Source organism: Gadus morhua, chromosome 18, assembly GCF_902167405.1.
Source record: "Gadus morhua chromosome 18, gadMor3.0, whole genome shotgun sequence".
In the NCBI taxonomy this organism is placed as follows: domain Eukaryota; kingdom Metazoa; phylum Chordata; class Actinopteri; order Gadiformes; family Gadidae; genus Gadus; species Gadus morhua.
The window spans coordinates 17621655-17641774 of record NC_044065.1 but is presented as its reverse complement, the minus strand read 5'-3'; the positions used below and the strand labels follow the sequence as shown (position 1 = coordinate 17641774).

At 45.6% G+C, this 20120-nt stretch overlaps 1 protein-coding gene across 3 annotated transcripts in view; it reads right to left on the bottom strand.

Annotated features, from left to right (window-relative positions):
- Positions 1 to 20120, bottom strand: part of tdrd1 (tudor domain containing 1) — a 40299-nt gene that overhangs the window by 10368 nt on the left and 9811 nt on the right. For all 3 annotated transcript variants that reach the window (XM_030339931.1, XM_030339932.1, XM_030339933.1), the window contains exons 7-21: positions 19744 to 19848; positions 12236 to 12418; positions 11847 to 11990; positions 10502 to 10670; positions 9871 to 9954; positions 9313 to 9489; positions 7724 to 7831; positions 7366 to 7536; positions 6693 to 6950; positions 5880 to 6014; positions 5383 to 5490; positions 4678 to 4845; positions 4020 to 4394; positions 3011 to 3124; positions 2658 to 2795 (exon numbers count right to left, since the gene is read on the bottom strand). In XM_030339931.1, the coding sequence (XP_030195791.1) occupies positions 2658 to 2795; positions 3011 to 3124; positions 4020 to 4394; positions 4678 to 4845; positions 5383 to 5490; positions 5880 to 6014; positions 6693 to 6950; positions 7366 to 7536; positions 7724 to 7831; positions 9313 to 9489; positions 9871 to 9954; positions 10502 to 10670; positions 11847 to 11990; positions 12236 to 12418; positions 19744 to 19848 (2437 nt within the window). The remainder of the gene's footprint in view (positions 1 to 2657; positions 2796 to 3010; positions 3125 to 4019; positions 4395 to 4677; positions 4846 to 5382; positions 5491 to 5879; positions 6015 to 6692; positions 6951 to 7365; positions 7537 to 7723; positions 7832 to 9312; positions 9490 to 9870; positions 9955 to 10501; positions 10671 to 11846; positions 11991 to 12235; positions 12419 to 19743; positions 19849 to 20120) is intronic.

Below are 20120 nucleotides of genomic sequence, written 5' to 3'. Positions count from 1 at the left end.
AGGAAAGAAAACAAAGAGCGCGAGGGAACACGATGGAAGAATGTTCAACTTTTCAGGCAGCGATGGATCCGACATCCAATCAAATCGCGTATGCAAATTTATGAACTGTGACACTACTCAGGCTTTGCTGACAGATGCCTCTGCAAAGGCTACTCCCCAATCCGTCAGCCACGCCTTCCGTTATCCATTGACGGACGGATGCAGAGGGCAAGCTGCGCGAGTTTAAAAGGCGAGAGATACAAAAGAGCACTGCAGAGTGAGCTTGATAAAAGGCAGAGTTATGAGGCATATTAAGGATAGAAAGGGGAGGTAGTATGTCTGCATGCAAGAGAGATGTGAGGAAGGCAGCAAATGCTAACCTGTATTCACACGTCTGAAGGATACCTGCTGTTTGGACACGGGACTTCCCCTTCCTTCTTGACATTTTTTCTCAACAACCCATATATCGGATTTCCCATATATCGGATTAAGCCTGGAAAAATAACTTCACTACAGGAGCATAAAGTGTGGCAGGATTTTCTTCATCCATTAACAGTACTGTGATAGTATGTGGAGATATGATATACACAATGCCGAACCCATACCCCTACCAAAAGTAAAGACGTGGTGAGGAATTTAAACATGTGAGAGGTCATGTGACCCAGCCCACACATGAGTTTTTTCTACAACTAGTGCTACAACATCTTTCCTCTCAAACCAACTATTTGTGCTCCTCCTCCTTAATCCAAAGGGGCAATTGCTCTGTCGCTAGCTTACCACTTTAAGTTTAACATGGTTTTAAACTCAAGAAGTCACGTGACATCTTAAGCTCCATTACTGTGTCATAAGTACTTTAACCTTCAGCTGCGTTTTACCTTGATCTCAATTGCTTACATTTCCATTAAGTTTTTCTGGGTAATTATAGCACAAAATGCATCCATTAAGTTAAGACTGCATCTGCTGTGGTATACTAGAAATCAGAGTATTTCCGGTTTCCAAGCAGTTTAAACCGAGTCAGCTAGGAATCAGCTGATCCTGTACGAGTCGTTACACAGCAATCACGTTCAACCTTGTGCGCAGCTGCGTGTTAAACTCCAAAACCTCAGTTTTAAGGAGTACAATTTTAAAGCGCAGCAATGCTTACTGACAGAGCAATTGGCCCAACAGGTCTACCTACTAATAATAACATTCTGCTAAGGTAACATACCAAGGTAATATAAATATAGTTCTTAACTTCCGTCATCTACAATAGGCCATATCTTTGCATGCACTTTAATAGCACTAGCTGTGCAATTTAATTAAAACTTTGCACAATGTAAAAATAATCTATTTAGTTTCATGATCATTTGAAGAACCCCCATACATTCAAAGCACTTAGTCCGATTGGAATTTACGTGGTGCTTTACCTCAAAAGTGTTTTTCCTAAAAGCTCCGAGAGCGTTTTTTCTATCGCCTAGCAACGAACCCATTCTAGACCCGATGTTACTCCCCTACTACGTATCCAGGCTAGAGCCCATCAGACATGTCGTAGATATCGACATGTTCTGTAATTAAAACTATTAAAGGGGACCTATTATGCTTTTTCGACTTTAATGACCTATAAACGTTGTTATATCATGTTTAACAATACACAAAAAACGATGTCGATTTTCGGGAAACTCTTCCTCTCATCTGGGCGCTTTCAGCATTCTCTGTCAACGCTCGGTTTCGTCCTTCTCCGCCCCCTTGCCCCCCTCCTGCCAACCCAACTCCGTTGTGATTGGTTACCTTCCTTGAAGCGCGCGCGCGGGCAGATATGACCAGGCATATGGGGGCGCGGCAGGAGTGCCTCTACGTAGATGATTTCCCGGAAATGTGAACAAGTGAATCGCAAACGTTTTCCCGAGTGTTTAGCGCTCTGCACAGCCACCCCAGACTGTCAGCAGGGAGCACGTCGAAATGCATGTACGTCATTATTTGACACTTTAGTATGGTTAAACATGACTATCAATCATTATAACAAAGTTTATAGGTCATAAAAGTCAAAAAAGCATAATAGGTCCCCTTTAAACGCTCCACCTGCACTTTCCCGAGTGATTTGTCCGTCATTGTTTCTCGACGGTTGAGAGTTGTGTCCATGTTCCGCTTGTGATTGGTCAGTTGCCAAAAAGACGCCTGACGCCGGCCGCTTTCTTCCTGAAAGTTGAACTTTTTTCAACGCTCCGTATGGCAGAAAAAAACGGCCGTGACTTTTTCCAGAAACGCTCCGCTACATAGGAATATAATGTAAAACAAGCGCTGGCAGATTTAAAAAAAACGCTAGATGTGAACAAGGCCTTAAGTTGTATTCACCATTTTCAAATAAATGTAATATTTTTATTGTAATGTTTATTATTTATGTTTGGTGTTCATTTTTTATTGCTAAATAAACAGAGAATAAGCAGTTTAGCTGACTTTTTTACACTGGCTCTATTTGGCCATTGCCTTTTTTAAGTAGTATTTGTAAATAGGAATGCCACTGCATGTGCATTATCTATTTATTTATTTGTCAAAATCTGATCAAGGGGTCTATTGATGAGGGGCTAATTATATGCATCTGAATTCACTTCTAAAAGTTTAATCGTCAACAATATAATAATGAAGGTAATCAAAGCAAACCTAGGAATGCCCGTGTGTGTGTGTGCGCGCGTGTGTTTCACCAGAGAACAGAGCGCAGCATGCAGCGCCCAGGGGGGGTCTCTCCTGGCCTGGGGAGGATGAGGACTTGAGGGAGGCCTGTCTGGTGCTGCAGTACTCCGCCAGCTCCCTCATCATTCTCTGCTGACACTCCACCTCCACTAAACACAATTAACCACTTTCAAGTCACCAAACCATTAACCAACGCACAAGAGTTTTAAAACTTAAGAAAACATACACGTACCTCCACTGAAACACTTATAAAGCAAGGTATACATTCAAATATAATATAATAAAATAAAATAAAAAAATTGTTATGGGGGACATATAAGCCAGTGGTTGTGTCGAGGACCTCCAGCATTGAGGGGTTTCCTACCCTTGGTGGGGCTGAGAACGTAGAACAGCGCGGGGCTGGTGACAGCAGCCACACGCGGCCGGAAGCTCTCCCTGGGCAGCTCCACCGCTCTCCAGTCCACCGGGAACGACGCCACTAAAAGATATTAACAACCCAGTTGGATTAGTAAAGTACCGTTGTATGTGAATCCTGACAGGAAATCTGGCAAGACAAGTAGTACAGACAGTAGAGATCAAGATTTTTGTATTTTTTTAGTGTTAATGTTACAGATTATTAAACACTGAACAAGACCTTAAAAATATAATCTGCCTAAAATGTTCTTTCTACTACGCAGCCCCGCCAGCCAGCTGCCAGTTTCAGCAGCCGACGAGCTCTCAGTTTAAAGGCAGATATGATGAGCGGATTCAAGCTTACGTTTCTAGAAAGTAACTTTTTATATGTAAAGTATGTACTTATATGGAGTATGCACTTTCAATCCAGCATTTGGGATTCAAATTAGTACCATGAGTTACTGACTGGCGGCGCCTCCAAGTGGAGCGCGCTTTGATTATGTTTTGATTTCTTGAGCCAATCAAGATAAGATAGTCATCAGGAATCTTTGCCTAGCAAGTCAAACCATTGCTTTTATTGGATATGGATTGAAAAGTTTGCAGAGCAGTAGAACAAACCTACGGCCAATAGCGTACCAACAAATAAGACCTAGACACCCCCTCACTCCCAAACAATATTGCAACAGATCTACGCGAGCCATGTTTATCACCCGTTTCAGATTCAAAATGAGAACCAAAGCCCCTCTTCCAAAGCCCCTCTTCCACTGTTGTCACTAAGGAGAGCCCCGTCCCCTGTAAACACCGCTTTACAGGGGACCATGTCAGCCAATCAGATGTTATGCATGCGTGGAGGGAGACCTCCATAATGCAAACCAATGCACACGCGGTGCTGGGGATATTTCGCCTTAACAATACCAAACATGTCCGAGTGGCGGCATGTAGTTAGACGACCCTGAAACAAGTTGAATAAACATTCTCACACGCTGCTGGCGCGGGCTTCACAGGCCCCTTCCTCGGAGGGACCCTGGGAATCTGCTGAGCGGGCGTTGACAGCCCGGGGACCCCGACAGCCGGTTCCTGGACGGCAGCCACCGGAGGAGCGCTGTGCGTGACGCAGGCCGTGACCAGGGGGGCTACGGGGGCGGTTGCCTGCGCGGGGGCGGTCTCCCCTTGGAGCCCGGCGAGCTTTTGGCCGAGCAACGTGGCCGCCACACTCTGGCCTCCGCTCATGAGATCCAGGCCGTAGCCACGCTCCGTGAGCTGCAGGGCGCGGCCGCTCAGAAGCTGCCCGCTCACCGCCGTGTGGAACCTGAGCAGGACCTCGCCGGTCCACGCGGGCCCCAGCTCCTCCACGCCTGGGGGCAGGAGGAATCACGTGATGGCTACAGTACCTGTTGGATAGGGGTTGCTACCTTGTCCATGCAAATGAAGGTCTTTAAATTTAAAACCGTCATCACTGCCATTTATTACAAAATAAATACTTCGAATTACTATCATTGCATTTCTGTATCCTATGGCTTTCGTGTAGTTTTGTATTTTTACCACAAAAACAGGATAGAAAGTTAGGCAAAAAGGAACAACTGGGCTGGCTACTCTTTAGCAATAGAAGACTATATGCAGTTTAAAGTACACACACACCTACGAGCCAGCATCGGATGGCCTGGAAGGGGAGCGTGAGGAGCTGAGCTGTGAGGTTTCTGAGGTTGCTCTTCTCCACCTCAGCGGAGTTGCCGTAGTCCACGAAGTACACCAGGACCTTGTCTTCAGACACCTTCTTGACCAGGGCCCGGTACCAACTATTGTCGCCTAGACATCCAAGGAGGAGCCGGAGACCCAACACAGACAATGTTCCAGTATCTTCTCAAATAAACAAAAGGTCCACATACTGCATCTCCTCCTTCTTCCTCATCTTATTGAAATGTGTTCAATCATTCCATCCGTTATCACTCTCACAAGGCAGTAACTATTTACGTGATCTTTTTAACATTTGGAAATTATGTCAGGGTTAAATTTTGCATATTTGCTCTGATGCGTTTGCGTTGTGCCATAAACCTGATACATAAATAATAATAAAATAGCATACCAGTAAGGGTTTATTATATTGCTTGGAAAATTATTCAATTAATTACGGTGAGTTATTGTTGTGTACATCACACACACACACACACACACACACACACACACACACACACACACACACACACACACACACACACACACACACACACACACACACACACACACACACACACACACGGTTATATCGGTGAGTGGAGAGCACAGAACAGTATTAATGACGGGCTGTGGACGGTGCTAATAGAGAGCATTGAGTACTGATCCTACCAGTGAACAGGGCACAGCAGGGCTGCCCCACGGCGGCCTGCCATGGAGAAGCCTCCCCCTCACAGTGCAGCTTCAGCTCAGGGCCCAGCTCCTCCAGCCCCCGGAGCGCTGAAACACCGACACAGCCTGGTGAGCTCCTCGTATCAACACTACACATTGAAGCTCACAGGTACACGTTTGCTGGAGTTTTGAAAGTACATGTACTGCAGTCAAACTGCACTGAATCCAAGACTTGGTTAGTAAGGTTTCACCGCCATAAGACGTATGGTTTGATTTAATCCCAATTACTTCTTAATCAATGAAGACATCACAGAACAAATAAACCATAAAAACACTAATCAATGTCCCTTAAGAGATAAAAGAAAACAAACTGAACGGGATTTTAAAAGGCGGGAAACCACAAAATACTGCTTCCTATTGGCAAGTCCCAGCATGGCCTTTTCCCCAACAGTCCTCGACTAACAGCATTAGCCATCGTACAACCCATACTACTGTACCTTCAGGCTCCGACCTAACGCAGTAGAACTCTCCAGGGTTCTGCACCGAGCTGACTATCAGCGCCCCCATGGGGCCGCCACAGGGAAGTTCAACAGAAGACCACACCAGGGGATCAGCCGCCTCTCCAGCCTCCTCTGGAGACATTTAAACACAATGCAAGATCTGTGTTACAAATATAGTGCTAAAAAGGTTACATTCTTCAATACCGATATTAAATTAAAACAGGGTTTACAACATGCTTTAATGTGCACAATAAAAAACTAATGAATAATAATAATAAATTCAATTTATATAGCGCTTTTCTCGTACTCAAAGCGCCTTACATAGGAGCACAACAATAAACAAACAAAAGGAAATGTAAAGTTGATGGTGCTTGGGTTGGTAGGTGATCTAGGGGTAGGCGGAGGAGAAGAGATGGGTCTTGAGGTGGGACTGGAAGATGGTGAGGGACTCGGAGGCACAGATATGTTGGGGGAGGGTGCTCATAAAGAACGGACAGCCCTGTAAGTATTTTTGAAAGGTGATTTGGTTCTGATTTAAAAGGGGAACTGCCACACTAAGTTATACTCCAATATAAGCAGCCATCCAAACCTATCACCCTTTTAAAAATAAATAAACGTGTAGAACGTCTCCACAGGACATGGGTCTAGACTCCTGGTTCTGTAAAGTGAAGCCATGGAAACGCCCACAGTGCTCATCACAGCATACACAATAACATGCAGAACTTTCACACAACTTTATTAACATTGTGATGAGAATCGCACCCCTATCCTCTACACTAAGAAGCACCACCCCCACAACCAGTGTCCTACCCTCGGCTGCTGCTCCCTCCACTCCAGGGGTGTCCGTGTCCTCCGTGTCGGGGGGGCTGGTGGCAGCAGCAGCGTAGCCTATGGAGATCAGCAGCTCGGCCACGTCGGCCTGGGGGTCGCTGGCCTGGTCCACCATCCCCACCAGGGCCGTGCCCTTGCTCTCCCCCACGATACGCACACTCAGGATGCGGTTGCTCAACATCTGCTGCAGGACCAAGGTGCAGTCGTCGTCCCAGGCCTCCCGGACCGGCTGCACTCCTGACGGGGCGAGGTCGGAGTAGAGGGGTTAGTGGTGAGGGGCGGGGTTAGAGATGAGGGGCGGGGTTGGACATGAGGGGCGGGGTTGGACATGAGGGGCGGGGTTGGACATGAGGGGCGGGGTTGGACATGAGGGGCGGGGTTGGACATGAGGGGCGGGGTTGGACATGAGGGGCGGGGTTGGACATGAGGGGCGGGGTTGGACATGAGGGGCGGGGTTGGACATGAGGGGCGGGGTTGGACATGAGGGGCGGGGTTGGACATGAGGGACGGGGTTGGACATGAGGGACGGGGTTGGACATGAGGGACGGGGTTGGACATGAGGGGCGGGGTTGGACATGAGGGGCGGGGTTAGAGATGAGGGGCGGGGTTAGAGATGAGGGGCGTGTTGTGTGAACCAGTGTATTTTCGGTACCTGCTAGGGAACAGGGGATGGCCTGCATGGGCAATGCTAGCAGAGGGGCACTGAGCGGCCGCAGACGCCCGAGCTCCACCTCCTCCGTGTTCCCAAAGTCTATATAGCCCACGCAGACCCGATCCTCTGAGGAGTATGCCAGAACCTGGGCCCGGTACCACTGGTTGTCATCTGGGCATAAAACAGTCAGAAAACAACAAAATACACAAATGTTGGAGGCTCAATGAATGCTAGTAATAGAGGGTAACAGCTATCGATTGAGGCTAACAGAGAGCTGTCAATGAACCGGGTAAGTGATGACTAGTAATGGAGGGTAACAACAAGTGATCATGGCTAACGGACAGCTTTCTGGGTTTACCTGAAAACTGGGAGCAGCAGACAGTGCCAGGGGCCGGTCTGAAGTTGAGGCTAGCTGGGATTGAACTGCAGTGGTCTCTGAGGTTCTTCTGAAGTTCCAGGATCTCACCTGAAAAGCAAACATTTAAAACTTTGACAGCCAGCTTCGGAAGCAGTCAGCCCCCAATGGAGTAATTGGAGGAAAAAAGAGTGCATGGCCAAATAAAGCCAGCCCTTCTCTGATGGTTAAATAGTGGATAAAGAGTCAAGACTGTCCTACTCTACTGATGGCTATCCAGCCCTACTCAAAAGGACTTAAGAAAGACTGGCCTAGCTCTACTGTGAGGGTTAGGTAGAGCTAAAGACTGTCCCAGCTCTACTGTGTGGGTTAGCTTAGTGCTCAATAGAGCATGGAATCCCGACCCGAGCCGGACAGGACCGGATGAGACGGGACGGGCCGGGCCGGTCCGGGTTCGGACAAATATTTAGAAATTATGCTCGGGTTCGGGTCGGGCCCGGTCACATCTGCGTGATAAGGCGTAGGACATTGGACAATTAAAATAGCTTATTATACGCCTGTTTCACTTGTTGCAAAGGATATTTGTGTGATTCAAATATAGTTTTAATAGGACTGAAATAGCCATCTTCCTGTGACAACGGAACACACGTGCATCCCACACGTCACAAACACACAGACAGACAAACACATGCAGCGTTCAAACATGCCCACGCACGCACACGCGCAGTGCATAGACAATGCAATGCAAGCGATTGAGGACGTTAAGAAGAAATTGGCATCGGGAGAGTTTAATCCTTTTTTGTGGGCCTATTTGAATCTAAATTGGCTATGATTGAGCCTCTTGTGCTCGCTGTTAACGCAAGCTGGGTGCACTCATCTGTTGATATTTCAAAATGCCTTGCAGTTGTTTAATAAAGGCATGCTTTCACACACACACACACACACACACACAAAAGTACACGCGTCATTAGTATTAGAAAAATAGACTAACTGTGTCGGGCTCGGACATGTATATCTTAATGCCTGTCGGGCTCGGGTCGGGCTCTGTTATTTCTGTCGGACGCGGGCCGGGCTTGGACAGAAAAATGCGGCCCGATAACAATGCCAGTATCGGAAATTCCTCTGATAATGCCTTAAACACATTGTCGGTATCGTCGAGTTAGCAAGTCCATGCGCCAATCCGATACCTTCAAGTGAGCTAATTTACGACACAGGCAAAGAACATCACAAACACGTGCAGGGTTATGCTGCGTTCATTTATGGTAGTGGAAAGTCGGAATGGTAGGTAATTTCCGACCTACGTGCATTCGAGCCACCAAGTCGGAAAAACATGGAAGCATGGATGCTTAACTAAAAGATTACAAATGTATTATAATTATCGATTAAATGACCTACATCTGAAAAAGAAAACTGTAGACAGTAAGTGAACCGACTTCACATTGCCGTCATCTTAAGCGAACCTTTCAATAAGAACAAGAGCTTTTAGTAGTTACAATGATAGATTCTGTATCGATATATACTCGTATCGGCGGATACTCAAGTTCAGGAATCGGAAAGGAAAAAACTGGTATCTGAACATCTCTAGTACTTACTGGCATTGTCCACCTTCTGGCAGATCATGTCGACGGGGGAGCGGACCTGGGTGACCAGGGCGGAGAAGCAGTCTCCCACGTGCTGGCTCAGGGGCTCCGGGGGACAGGCCTCTGTGTTCTCGTCCTTCCCGCTGGACTGACGCCTAAAGTTCTCCAACGACGCGCTAACCAAGCCGTCTGAGACACCAACAACACAATACATCCAATGGTGACCAAACTGTAAATTTGCGGTCATGTTGGTTAAAATTTACCTATGGGATTTATTAAACGCCAATACTTTGCAAATGAGGGGCACAGCACTGTTTAACTAAAATGAAGAAAAAAAAAAGATACCTATCTATCTATGACTCTTTCTGATTGTTTTCAAAACCGAACCACAAAAGAGCATCACATTAATAAACTTTAGTTTCAAACTCCAGACCAAACAGTCCGTTTAGAAAGGTAAATATCGTAATTTCTATTCAAAAGTAGTTCAACCACAGCACCCGAAATGTCCATCTAAATAAGCTGTAACTCAAACTAAAAGCTTGTTAAATTCTTTATTAATTCAATACTTACGAATTTCTTTTTCACTTGGCTTTGCAGCGACCCCTTCGTGTGTGGCATATCCCTGGTCGACCAGAAAGCTGCTCAGCCTCTTGCCTAGTCGCAAAGTTGAGATGGAGCAGTAAAAAATAAACAATGATTCATTTATCCGCTAGTCTTCATGAAGGGATGAGAAAAAAGGTTTAAAGCAAACATTTCAAATGTAAGTTTGCGGACAGTAATTTTTGTTAAAGGTATACCAGCAGGTATATTTTCTATGGGTGCCCTTTCCAAGATGCATCAAAAAGCCTGTCCAGAACCATTTATATGAAGCAGTTAATTCCAGGGACCAGGCCTTATTTACTTCACCTGTCACTATTGTAGGACCTCCAAAAGAGCTTATTTTTGCCATGAAAGGCTGAGATTGTTATCATACATGTCTGACTACATTATATATTATTGCAGATCCAAGGGAATAGTCTGTTTTGAAATAAAACTGGGAATATTGCCGAAAGGTGACAAGTTTACACCCCAGAAACCTGAAATCGAAACTGCATGATCTGATATCTTCTCTGCATTTCTCCCAAAACCACCATATGAATAACGGGCATGCCCAGGTGGACTCCTGATCCCCTGGTTGGGCAACACTGCAGAACATACTCACCTACAGCAGTGATCATCATCTCAACCACATGGACCCTCTCACTCTGCACCACGTCCAGCACATGGAGGGTGACCACCTGCTCGGTCAACAGTTGCTTCACGACCGCACAGCATTTGCCTGACCAGATGCCCGACACCGGCACTACCCCGGCAGCACAGCACTCGGTAGCCTATCAGAGCAAAGGGGCGGAGCCGTTGGTGACATTAATGTTCCCAACAGAAAATGGATTCCGGCGGCCACCATCGAAAAGGGGCTTCAAGGCTGGGCGATCAAGAATGTTGTGGGAACATTTATTGTATCACTTTTTTAGAAAAAGTTAGATTTCCATCCATTTTACTTACGCAGATCAAATACGATTTTGGAGTCATGGGCAAAACGGTTCTTATTCTATTTCTCAATGGATGCAAGTGTTGCCTTGGCTGGCCAGCGTTTTTTTTCCAAATAAGGTTGCAGCCTTAAGACATTCAACAAAGTCCAGCAATCCGAGTATAGCTCAAAGTGATTTTGAAATTGAATTTTTCACCTGGTACCAGGGCTGGACGAAATCCATATTAAATATCCATCTCAATATAGCCAATATACATTTAACAGCATCTATCACTGACTGGGAGCAGCTCCCCGAGTCAGTGCATTGCTTTAAAGGGGACATATTATACCACCAGGTATGAGTGTGATAAGCCTTACAACTACATTCCATAATCTTCTTACACTCTTTGGCTTGCTAAAGATTCCGGATTCATTGACGCGCCCCTTCCACATTTAATGTGTAAAAAAAAAGTCTGGAGCCTTGCACCTAGATGTGTACTGGATAGATCAGTCTACCAACCTACCAAGTAGGGATGCACTGATCCGATATTTGTATCGGTACCGATATTGAAGACATTTCTAGATCGGGTATCGGTGACAAATGGGCCGATCCATATTTAAAAAAAAAAAATATATATATATATATTTTTTTTTTTTTTCTATCCAGCACAGTTCTAGGTGGACACGCCCACAAATGATGTCCTATGGGGCTAATCAGACTCACACCTGGTGGTACGATATTTCCCCTTTAAGGCAGAACACCAAGGGCTACGTTAGTACGCAATGACGTACATGCACGAAGCGTCCCACAAAAAGTTGTGGGAAATCCCCACACGGGATTCCCAGTAATGCAAGCGCCGTTAAGGTAATTTTGTCTTCAAGATGATCCCCTGACCGGGGCTAGGAGACGCATGTTTCCTTGTGTTCATTGTGCTTTAAGAGGCGTCTAGTGCACCTCTTAAAACACAATGTTTTTGAAATACTGAAATCCTTAGTGAGAATTTCAACACGGTGGTGAATGGTGTGTGCTGGCTCTTACGCAGGGAGGGATGTGCCCGAGTCTTGGATCCAGAGGTCTGATCCTGGCCAAGGGAACATCCTCCTCGTTGCCAAAGTCAATGTACAGGATGCTGGCAGTCTTCTGGTCCACGGGTACCGACTGGACCAGGCCTCGGTACCATTTCTAAAAGCAATAGGATAGAGTTGGCAGTACTAAACATGTGCCAGTTACACAAAAACCTGCGTTACCTCTTGGGTAACTTCAAATCAGTCACAGTGAACATGATTCTATCCGACGTCATGGATTTTATTTTTCTTATAGCTCAAGTGAATCCATGAATAACTTCAGCTAGCTCAAGCGTCTCCAGTCTCACCCCCCCTGGGCGCACTATGCCGGCCCTGCTAACTGGGTCGGGACACGCCACTGACCATATCCATGGAGAACTGGACGGCGCAGACCTCCCCCTGGTCGGGCAGGTAGGCGGAGGCGGGCGGCCAGGCCCTGGAGGCGTTCTGCAGCTCCAGGCTGACCGTCTGCAGGTCGGCCACCATGCCACGGCCCTGGACGTGGACGAAGAACCGGCCCGGGCTGTGCGTCTCCACCACCGCCACCTGGGTTCAGAACACCTTTATTAGTTCACTCTGGTTGGTTCATACTTCAGTTTATCGAATTGTTGCTTGACCCGCTTATGTCCCCCTCTGGTTAGTGTTTTACTGCATTGTGTTTTAATTTTCTTTAAATTTGTACTTTGTTCATGTTTATTTTTTTTTTAAGTTCTATATAAATGTTACTACTATGCTAAACGTATCTGTTTTGTGATGGTGCCGTTCGAACATATCTGGTCACTCAAAGCACTTCTTGGATGACAAGGACAGGCATGCAAACTGGCTCGGGGTGAAAAAGGTGAGAATGATGCGTGAGCTGAGAAAACACAGACCCACTATAGGGTTCCAGGTTTATACTCCGGGGAGTTTTCTTTTACATTTTTTAATGTATTAGGGTTAGTCACAAGCTAAAAAAAATTACAGGACTGCGCACAATTACGAACAAAGCATTCATTTATAATGTGCAAGGGCAGCCCCAATAGGTACATAACTTATTACAAAAATTAAGAAAGAATATTGAGAAGAATAAAAAGAGGTGGGAGGACAGGGCAATAGGAGTATGCCATTATTTATTTTTCTTCTTGGCCTGGACCAGTGTCTCAAGGGCCCGCTTTCGCTGTTTTGCATGCTGCAAAACAGCGATTTCTCTCACCTATATCGACTAGTATGTATCAACACAACTGGTGACCCCGCTGAAAAATTCTCTTTCGGCGCGTTTCCACCTGAGGGTGCGTTCGGTTCGGTTCGCAAAGTTGCGGCACGGTTCGCGTTTCCACTGCCAAAAGTGGGCGTGACATGGGGATAAAAACAAACCGCGAGGTATTATTCTGGACAATGGACGTGTCGCGTAAAACGTTAGCTTGGGCGAACAAGGAGGTGGAGCATGGACCTATTAAAGAAGACAATACTTTATTAAAGCATGCAATTGTGATGTAGAACAAAATAAAAAGAAAACAAAGTGCTTGCATGATATTGAAGCCTACAGCGATCGTTACTTAACTTGTGTGGTGGTGCCTTATCATTTGTTTACCCTTCACTCCCATTGGCTGAATCGATGAGAACGTTTTAGATAATATAAGGTCGCGGGGAGACGAAGCTCTGTTCGTTTGTATATTTTATTTACGTGACCATATTTTTGTTACGTTTGTTTTGGGAATCAGTTCTCGTCGTTCACCTTCGGGATGTTTACGTAGCTGCCGCGGCGATCGACATCCGGCCTACCATGAGGGTACTGTCGGCGGTGGAAACGCTCGGTGGAAACGAGGCATTTAAAGGCTCCGCTGGGCTCACGCTTGGCCGTTTCAGATGGTAGGCGACTTTCCGCTCGCGCTTTCGGTTGGCCACGCGGCTTCACGAGCGCGCGCATGCGTTCGACAGGCACGGAAGCGACAGTTCCACGCGAGTGCGCCCACTTGTCGTGCCGCCTGACAGAATGCTGCGCCTTCTCTCTGTCCGCTCGCCTCTCCATTGAGAATGTATAAGCAGGCGCTACAAGGACCCCCCCCCCAAAAAAAAAAAGTTTTCTCAACGGATCTCCACGAATCACACAAGTGGTCAATTTTGTCTTCAAAACGGCGAATTTCGCCGAAAGGTGACTAGTTTGCATGCCTGCAAGGAAGGTACACAACTACATTCAACTAGGGCTGGGCGATATGGGCCAAAATGAATATCTCGATATTTTTTTACTATATCTCGATACACGATATATATCTCAATATATTTTTAATCTCCTCTGGAGCACATCATAAATGCTCGATTCAACCATGTCTGGTATAATGTTACGTCAGTACTAATTCTAGTATTCCTGAAATATAAGTCTGCATGTAGATTACATGAAACAACATATTGTTTAAACTCATTAGTGCTTTGTATTGGAACTATTTAGAACTTGCACATAAAAGGAAAATCACAGCAAGTTAGATTTACCAACACAGCATTTATTCAAACCGTTAATTATTTATTAACTGTTTGCATAATAATTATTATACACTGCCAGACGACGGATCCAATGCTATTCTTTTTCAAAACCAAATCCTCAGTTTCCATCCTTTTTTCTCTCTCTCGCTGTTCTCACTCACCGGTCGGAGGTACACACACCTACAGCAGCGCGCCGTCCAGTCTACGTCACACACGCGCGTCCATGAGAATCTCGCGGACTCGCAACTGGCGGGGGGAGTGAGTGAGTGTGTCTGTGCCATTGCATGTCTTTACCTTTTGTGGAAGAGGGAGAGACGTCGGAGGTGCACAGAGCTTTTGGCCGTGATATTATACAATTATATTATATTATATACTATTATATATAGAGCTCCGGGAGTCGCAAACGGCAACAATCACTTTCTCCTCCATGCTGCAGTTCACCCCGGACTGCACTGCACTGAGGCCCCGTCCACACGAAGCCGAAACGGGCGAAACCGTTACGGTTTCGATCTATCCGGTTTCGAAGTATCTCCGTAAAGACGAAGCCAAGCGAAACCGGATAGATCTGTAGAAACGCTGTAGTAAACATTCCAGGCCCATAGGGGGCGCTGCTTCTGGTACACAAATCCAGAAGAAGAGGCGAGCATGCGCATAAAGGCTGCCCCCCGAACCACTAACAAGACAAACAAACAGCTCTTCTACGATGGCGAACTAGATTCTCAATAAATAATGGCTTAGCAACCCAACAAGGGACATGATATGCTGCAGAACGATTACAAGCTTGTAGTCCGCCATCATCTTTTTTGTTGTGATTTCTGAGACTCCGCGGGCTTAAGAGCCATTGGCTAGGAGGTCGAGGGGTGGGGCGATGACGTCATGGTTTGCGGTTTCAGTCGGTTTCAGGCGTCCACACAAAACCAAAACGAAACCGGATAGATTTGAAACCACCTCCGAGGGTGGTTTCAGAAGTTTGCGGTTTCGGTCAGCGGATTCGCCGGCTTCGTGTGGACGGAAGGCCGAACCGTACAAGACCTTTGCGGTTTCGCCATGAAATCGGCTTCGTGTGGATGGGGCCTGAGTTTGACGGTTGAACGCTGATTGGCTGTTTACGTTACACATGTCACTCAGTGGCCACGCTGTTGAACGCTGATTGGCTGTCATCACGAGAAATTAAAATACATTTCAACTCGAGCGAATTTGTCGCGCCACAAATCCTCGTGAACGCGCTCGCCTGTGCACGGCGAAAGTGTGGCGCGACAAATCAAAACTTGTTGCCGGTTTTCTCTCGCGAAGAATTCGCCCGATACGCATCTTCGTTCACCTTATATGGGATTTTGTCGCCCCGTCGCGTTTGGTCCGAACGCACAATGAGTATGCCGGCAGCGGCAAAAAGAAACAGATTACGTGCCAATTTGTATTCGATGTTCGCGACAGGGGCATTTTATACATCCCCTGGAGAACACCTCGTGATACATCGCATATATTCGATATATCGCCCAGCCTCTTCTCTCGTCAGTCCCCCTCGTACATTAAATGACGGTATAAGGATGCAAACACATGAAGAAAACTAACCAAGTTTAAAAAAAAGAAAACATAAATTGGCAAATATTTTTATCAGTGTGGGGAACCACACTACAGAGGTACACATCAGAGTACTCAGACTACCCTTTTGTTGTAACAATATACAGTGTTTCCCCTTCTTTTTTTTCGCTCGCAATTTTTTCCGGTTCTTGCCAAGAGCACCCTGCCAGGAGGTTTCTATGTGTCAGCCGGCATCAGAAGGGTGTACATACAACACTTTTGTGCACACTAATGAGCAGGGGAAATATGGAGAGATTGAACATATTGCAAGAATAATCTTTTAACAATTATTTAACAAAAAATATATGTATCAACAACCACCCTATACAGTAAAATCAGATAACACAAATACCACAACAGTTGAAAAGGTCTGTGACCCAACCAATGCATCTTCCCACTCCCTCCCATCTCCCCGCCGCGCGCTGCCTGCCGGGCGGCGGTGCCTCGCGGCAGCAGGCAGCACGCAGTTCATGTACTTCAGGGAGTCAAAGCCAAAGTTCCTTTCCCCCCCAATTCCTTCTCAACCATGGCTGAGATAACCCCAACTACAGTCTCGTTGTGGAAATACAAGAGACGTCAAAGAACCGACGTGTTATGTGCAATAACACCAACAGCAAACACTTGCGTTGCAGTGTGTGTAATCTCACACACACACACACACACACGTGGCGCTCACATGGTCGTGTCTCATTGGCGGGCCAAATTCTCTGCGCGGGTAAGGCAGAGAAAGGGGAGGAGCTTAGATCCTTTATGACGACATATGGGACCACATTCCAATTCAGCGCGCTTGAGCCTCCGTTTTTTCCCAAAGGCGAGCAGAACACCTAGTGCTCGTTTTACACCGAACGCAAGTTTTAGCCACTGGGGGACCATAGGCAGGCTATGGAATAGGGATGGGCCGAAAGTCGATTCTATCGACGATAGATGGATTCCATCGACGATAGATGGATTCCATCGACGAAAGATGGATTCCATCCACGATAGATGGATTCCATCGTCGATCGTCTCAAGTTGCCGATACAAAGGCTATCATTTTTTTTAATAATTACTTTTTTATTTTATTTTTTTAAACAGCGCTGTGGAAGCTATTTTTACAACTTAAAAAGCCCCGCAAAATTGTAATCGAAATTAACTGGCACAGGTGGAAAACATAGTATGTAGCGCTGACTTGCCGTATTCACTCATTGCTGCGAGAGGAGAGGGGAGGGGCTGGAAACCTATCGGTCTGCTCGCACGGCGAAATTACATCACACCCCGCTGCACCATTTCCGGGTCACAGCTGTGGTACATGAGCTGTGTTCGAAATCGTTCCCTATTCACTCAGTCACTATTCCCTATAGTGTTCATGATATAGTGCACTACATAGGGAACGAACAAACGAGAATTCGGACACCACGCTGAACATATCTAAACGTCATTTGCTTCAGTAAATGCGCCGGGTATTTGTGTGACGCAGACAGATGCGCCCACATCATGTAAACAAACCGGGCACTCTCGAGGAAAGCTGGAGGTTGTATCGATGTTGAATGTTACATTTCCTGGAACAAGGTTTTCTTACTAATTTTGAATATTACATTTTCTATGTTAAATCCCAAATAAATTGTTGACATTTCTAAACGAAAGCCGGAGACTCCATCATTAAATGCATTTGTTTTCGCGGTTATTCAGCTTCTTCTTCTCCTCCGGAAAAACACGACCACATTGCATTGTGGTATATGGGAGTAACACGTATGGAACTTCATATGTACACTCGAATTTTGGGTATTTAAGTGCATTATATACTAGTGCATGAAATTAACCAGTGAGAATTCAAACACTACAAAATGGCGAGCACCCTATATCCGTGATAGGGAACGATTTCGAACACAGCTATGAGCTGTGTGTCATCAGCGTGTGTCATCATGACAGCGCCGCCTGCACCGACTTATCGAAACTTAAATCAGCGGAGGCTCACGCTGGTCCAAGGGGAAGACCATCGTTATCGTTTTTAAGAAAAATTTTGAAAAAAAGTTGAAAAAGTTGCCCCCCGATAGTGTCGACTATCGGCGATCACTAGGGGGGCGCTATCGGACGATGGAAGCTGGTAGACGATTGCCCAACCCTACTAGGAGAACTCATATTTGTTAGAAAACCTCATAAAGTGAGATTTTATTGCCTTGGGACCTTTAAAAGACACAATCAGTGTTTCTGTTTCTTTCCTACTTCTTGGCAGCCAACTGCCTACTGCGCATGTGAAGCTCAGCTAGCGGGATACCATCTAGGATGCAGTAGGGTAGGCTGGATACTATATTAACAGAGCGCACGTAGATCTACATCTGATCATAGCTTGGTCGTACAGCCTATTGTTTCACCATACATCAAACATTGAGTGTAAGATATGTAAAAATATGTTGGCCAATCACCGATATGCCCCCATGCTGCTTGCTTTAATCCTATTAATCCCTTTAAAATGCTTATGTACCTTGCTCACTAGGGATGGGCATGATTAATTGACTAATTGATTGTTAAGAATTTCATTGATTACGTACATTTTTCATCGATTAAACTTATGCAGTGTGCAATTAAACATTTGACCACACGGGGGCAATATTTAAATTTGCGGCTCCTCCCCCGCAATAAACATCCCACTTTAAACGGTGAACTCTATACGCCTAGCAGCTATAAAAACTATAAAAACTACAAAATGACTATTAATGCAGGCTATATGGAAAATGCGCCGACTTTGGCTCAGCCTGGCTCCGCCCTCTTCCGCTACGTAGCTAAGGTGGCTGTCGTCGAGTACGAAAAGTGAACATCGCCACACACTTCGCGATTTGACCGTTTTCATTTGACTTATTTTCGCCCGATCTGAATCGGAACGCCCTACGTACTCAAAATTAGACTAGTAAGTACGGATAGCAAGGATATTGGAACACGGCGATGTAATCATGAAGCGGACGAGGCCACGGCGAAGTCTGGTGTGGGACCATTAAGATTTAAAAATGACTTCTTGTGGAGCACTATAGGCCTACCACTCAAGGCGAGGTTAGCATCGAAGCAGAAATAAAGAACTTTCTGAGCCCCTGGATTGTGGAAAGTTGTTCCCCCGCCTTGCCAAGTTAGCACGGATGTATTTGTGCATCACTGCAACGTCGGTCCCCTCTGAGCGGGTGTTTTAGGCGGCTGGACTGACGGTCACCAGGCTGCGGTCGCGTCTGACCCCAGAGCATGTCAACATTCTCATCTTTCTGAACAAAAATCTGTAGACTGGTGAGTTAAGTTATAACATGTTTGTTTTTTTGATATTATTTTGCGAATAAATTAGGGTTGTGTTTAGTTATGTTTATGAGCACCGGCTTCGAGCTGCATGCTCCATTGCTTAGAGCAGAGTGGCGCATAACCATTGAACTGATCAGGTTTAACTGAGTTGTTCATCTAATAATAAAGATCCCAATGAGGAAAACACGCTGCATTTGTATTCATTTCATTTTGAATACAATTTATTCATTTATTTTTAATGTAAAATATTAACGATTAATCGAATAATTGATCGTTAATTCTCCCGACGATCGACTAAGACAACTTAATCGAATGCCCATCCCTATTGCTCACATATGCATACTACAGGATTACTGCTGACAATGGAAACGAACCCAGTGCCTCTCAGATGGGAGTTCTACACACCAACCCGTGGATCCTCCAGTATCCTACCTCACAGTCAAAAAGTTCATACACCGGTTTAATTCTTGCTCAAAGGCAAAGCAAAACAAAACATGAGTAAAAAAATATCAAATCTCAATAAGTGATGTATATAGTGGGTGGAAGGGCTTTAGATACAGGTCATAATTATGTACCTCCACTTTTGATCCAACAGCCAGGTTCTTCTTCTTTAGATCCACTAAAAAAACCTTGGGGCAGATGGCCGCATTACTGGCACCCACCGCTGATGCTATACGGAGCTGATTAATATGAGCACAGAAACAGACAATTTGTTCATTAAACAGGCACTTTGACCCAAACTCAATTACAGGGAATATAGACAGCTGCTAAACCGCTTCGTATTAGCAATAATATTTCTTTATGTTATGCTTTAAAACTTATATTATTGGATACATAGTTATTTAATATAGCAAAGCACAAATACACCACAGCGATGAAAGATCTATTGAACCTGAACACATTTCATATACTTTTTTTAAACATTGTAATTTCTTATCAGAACTTAAAGGTT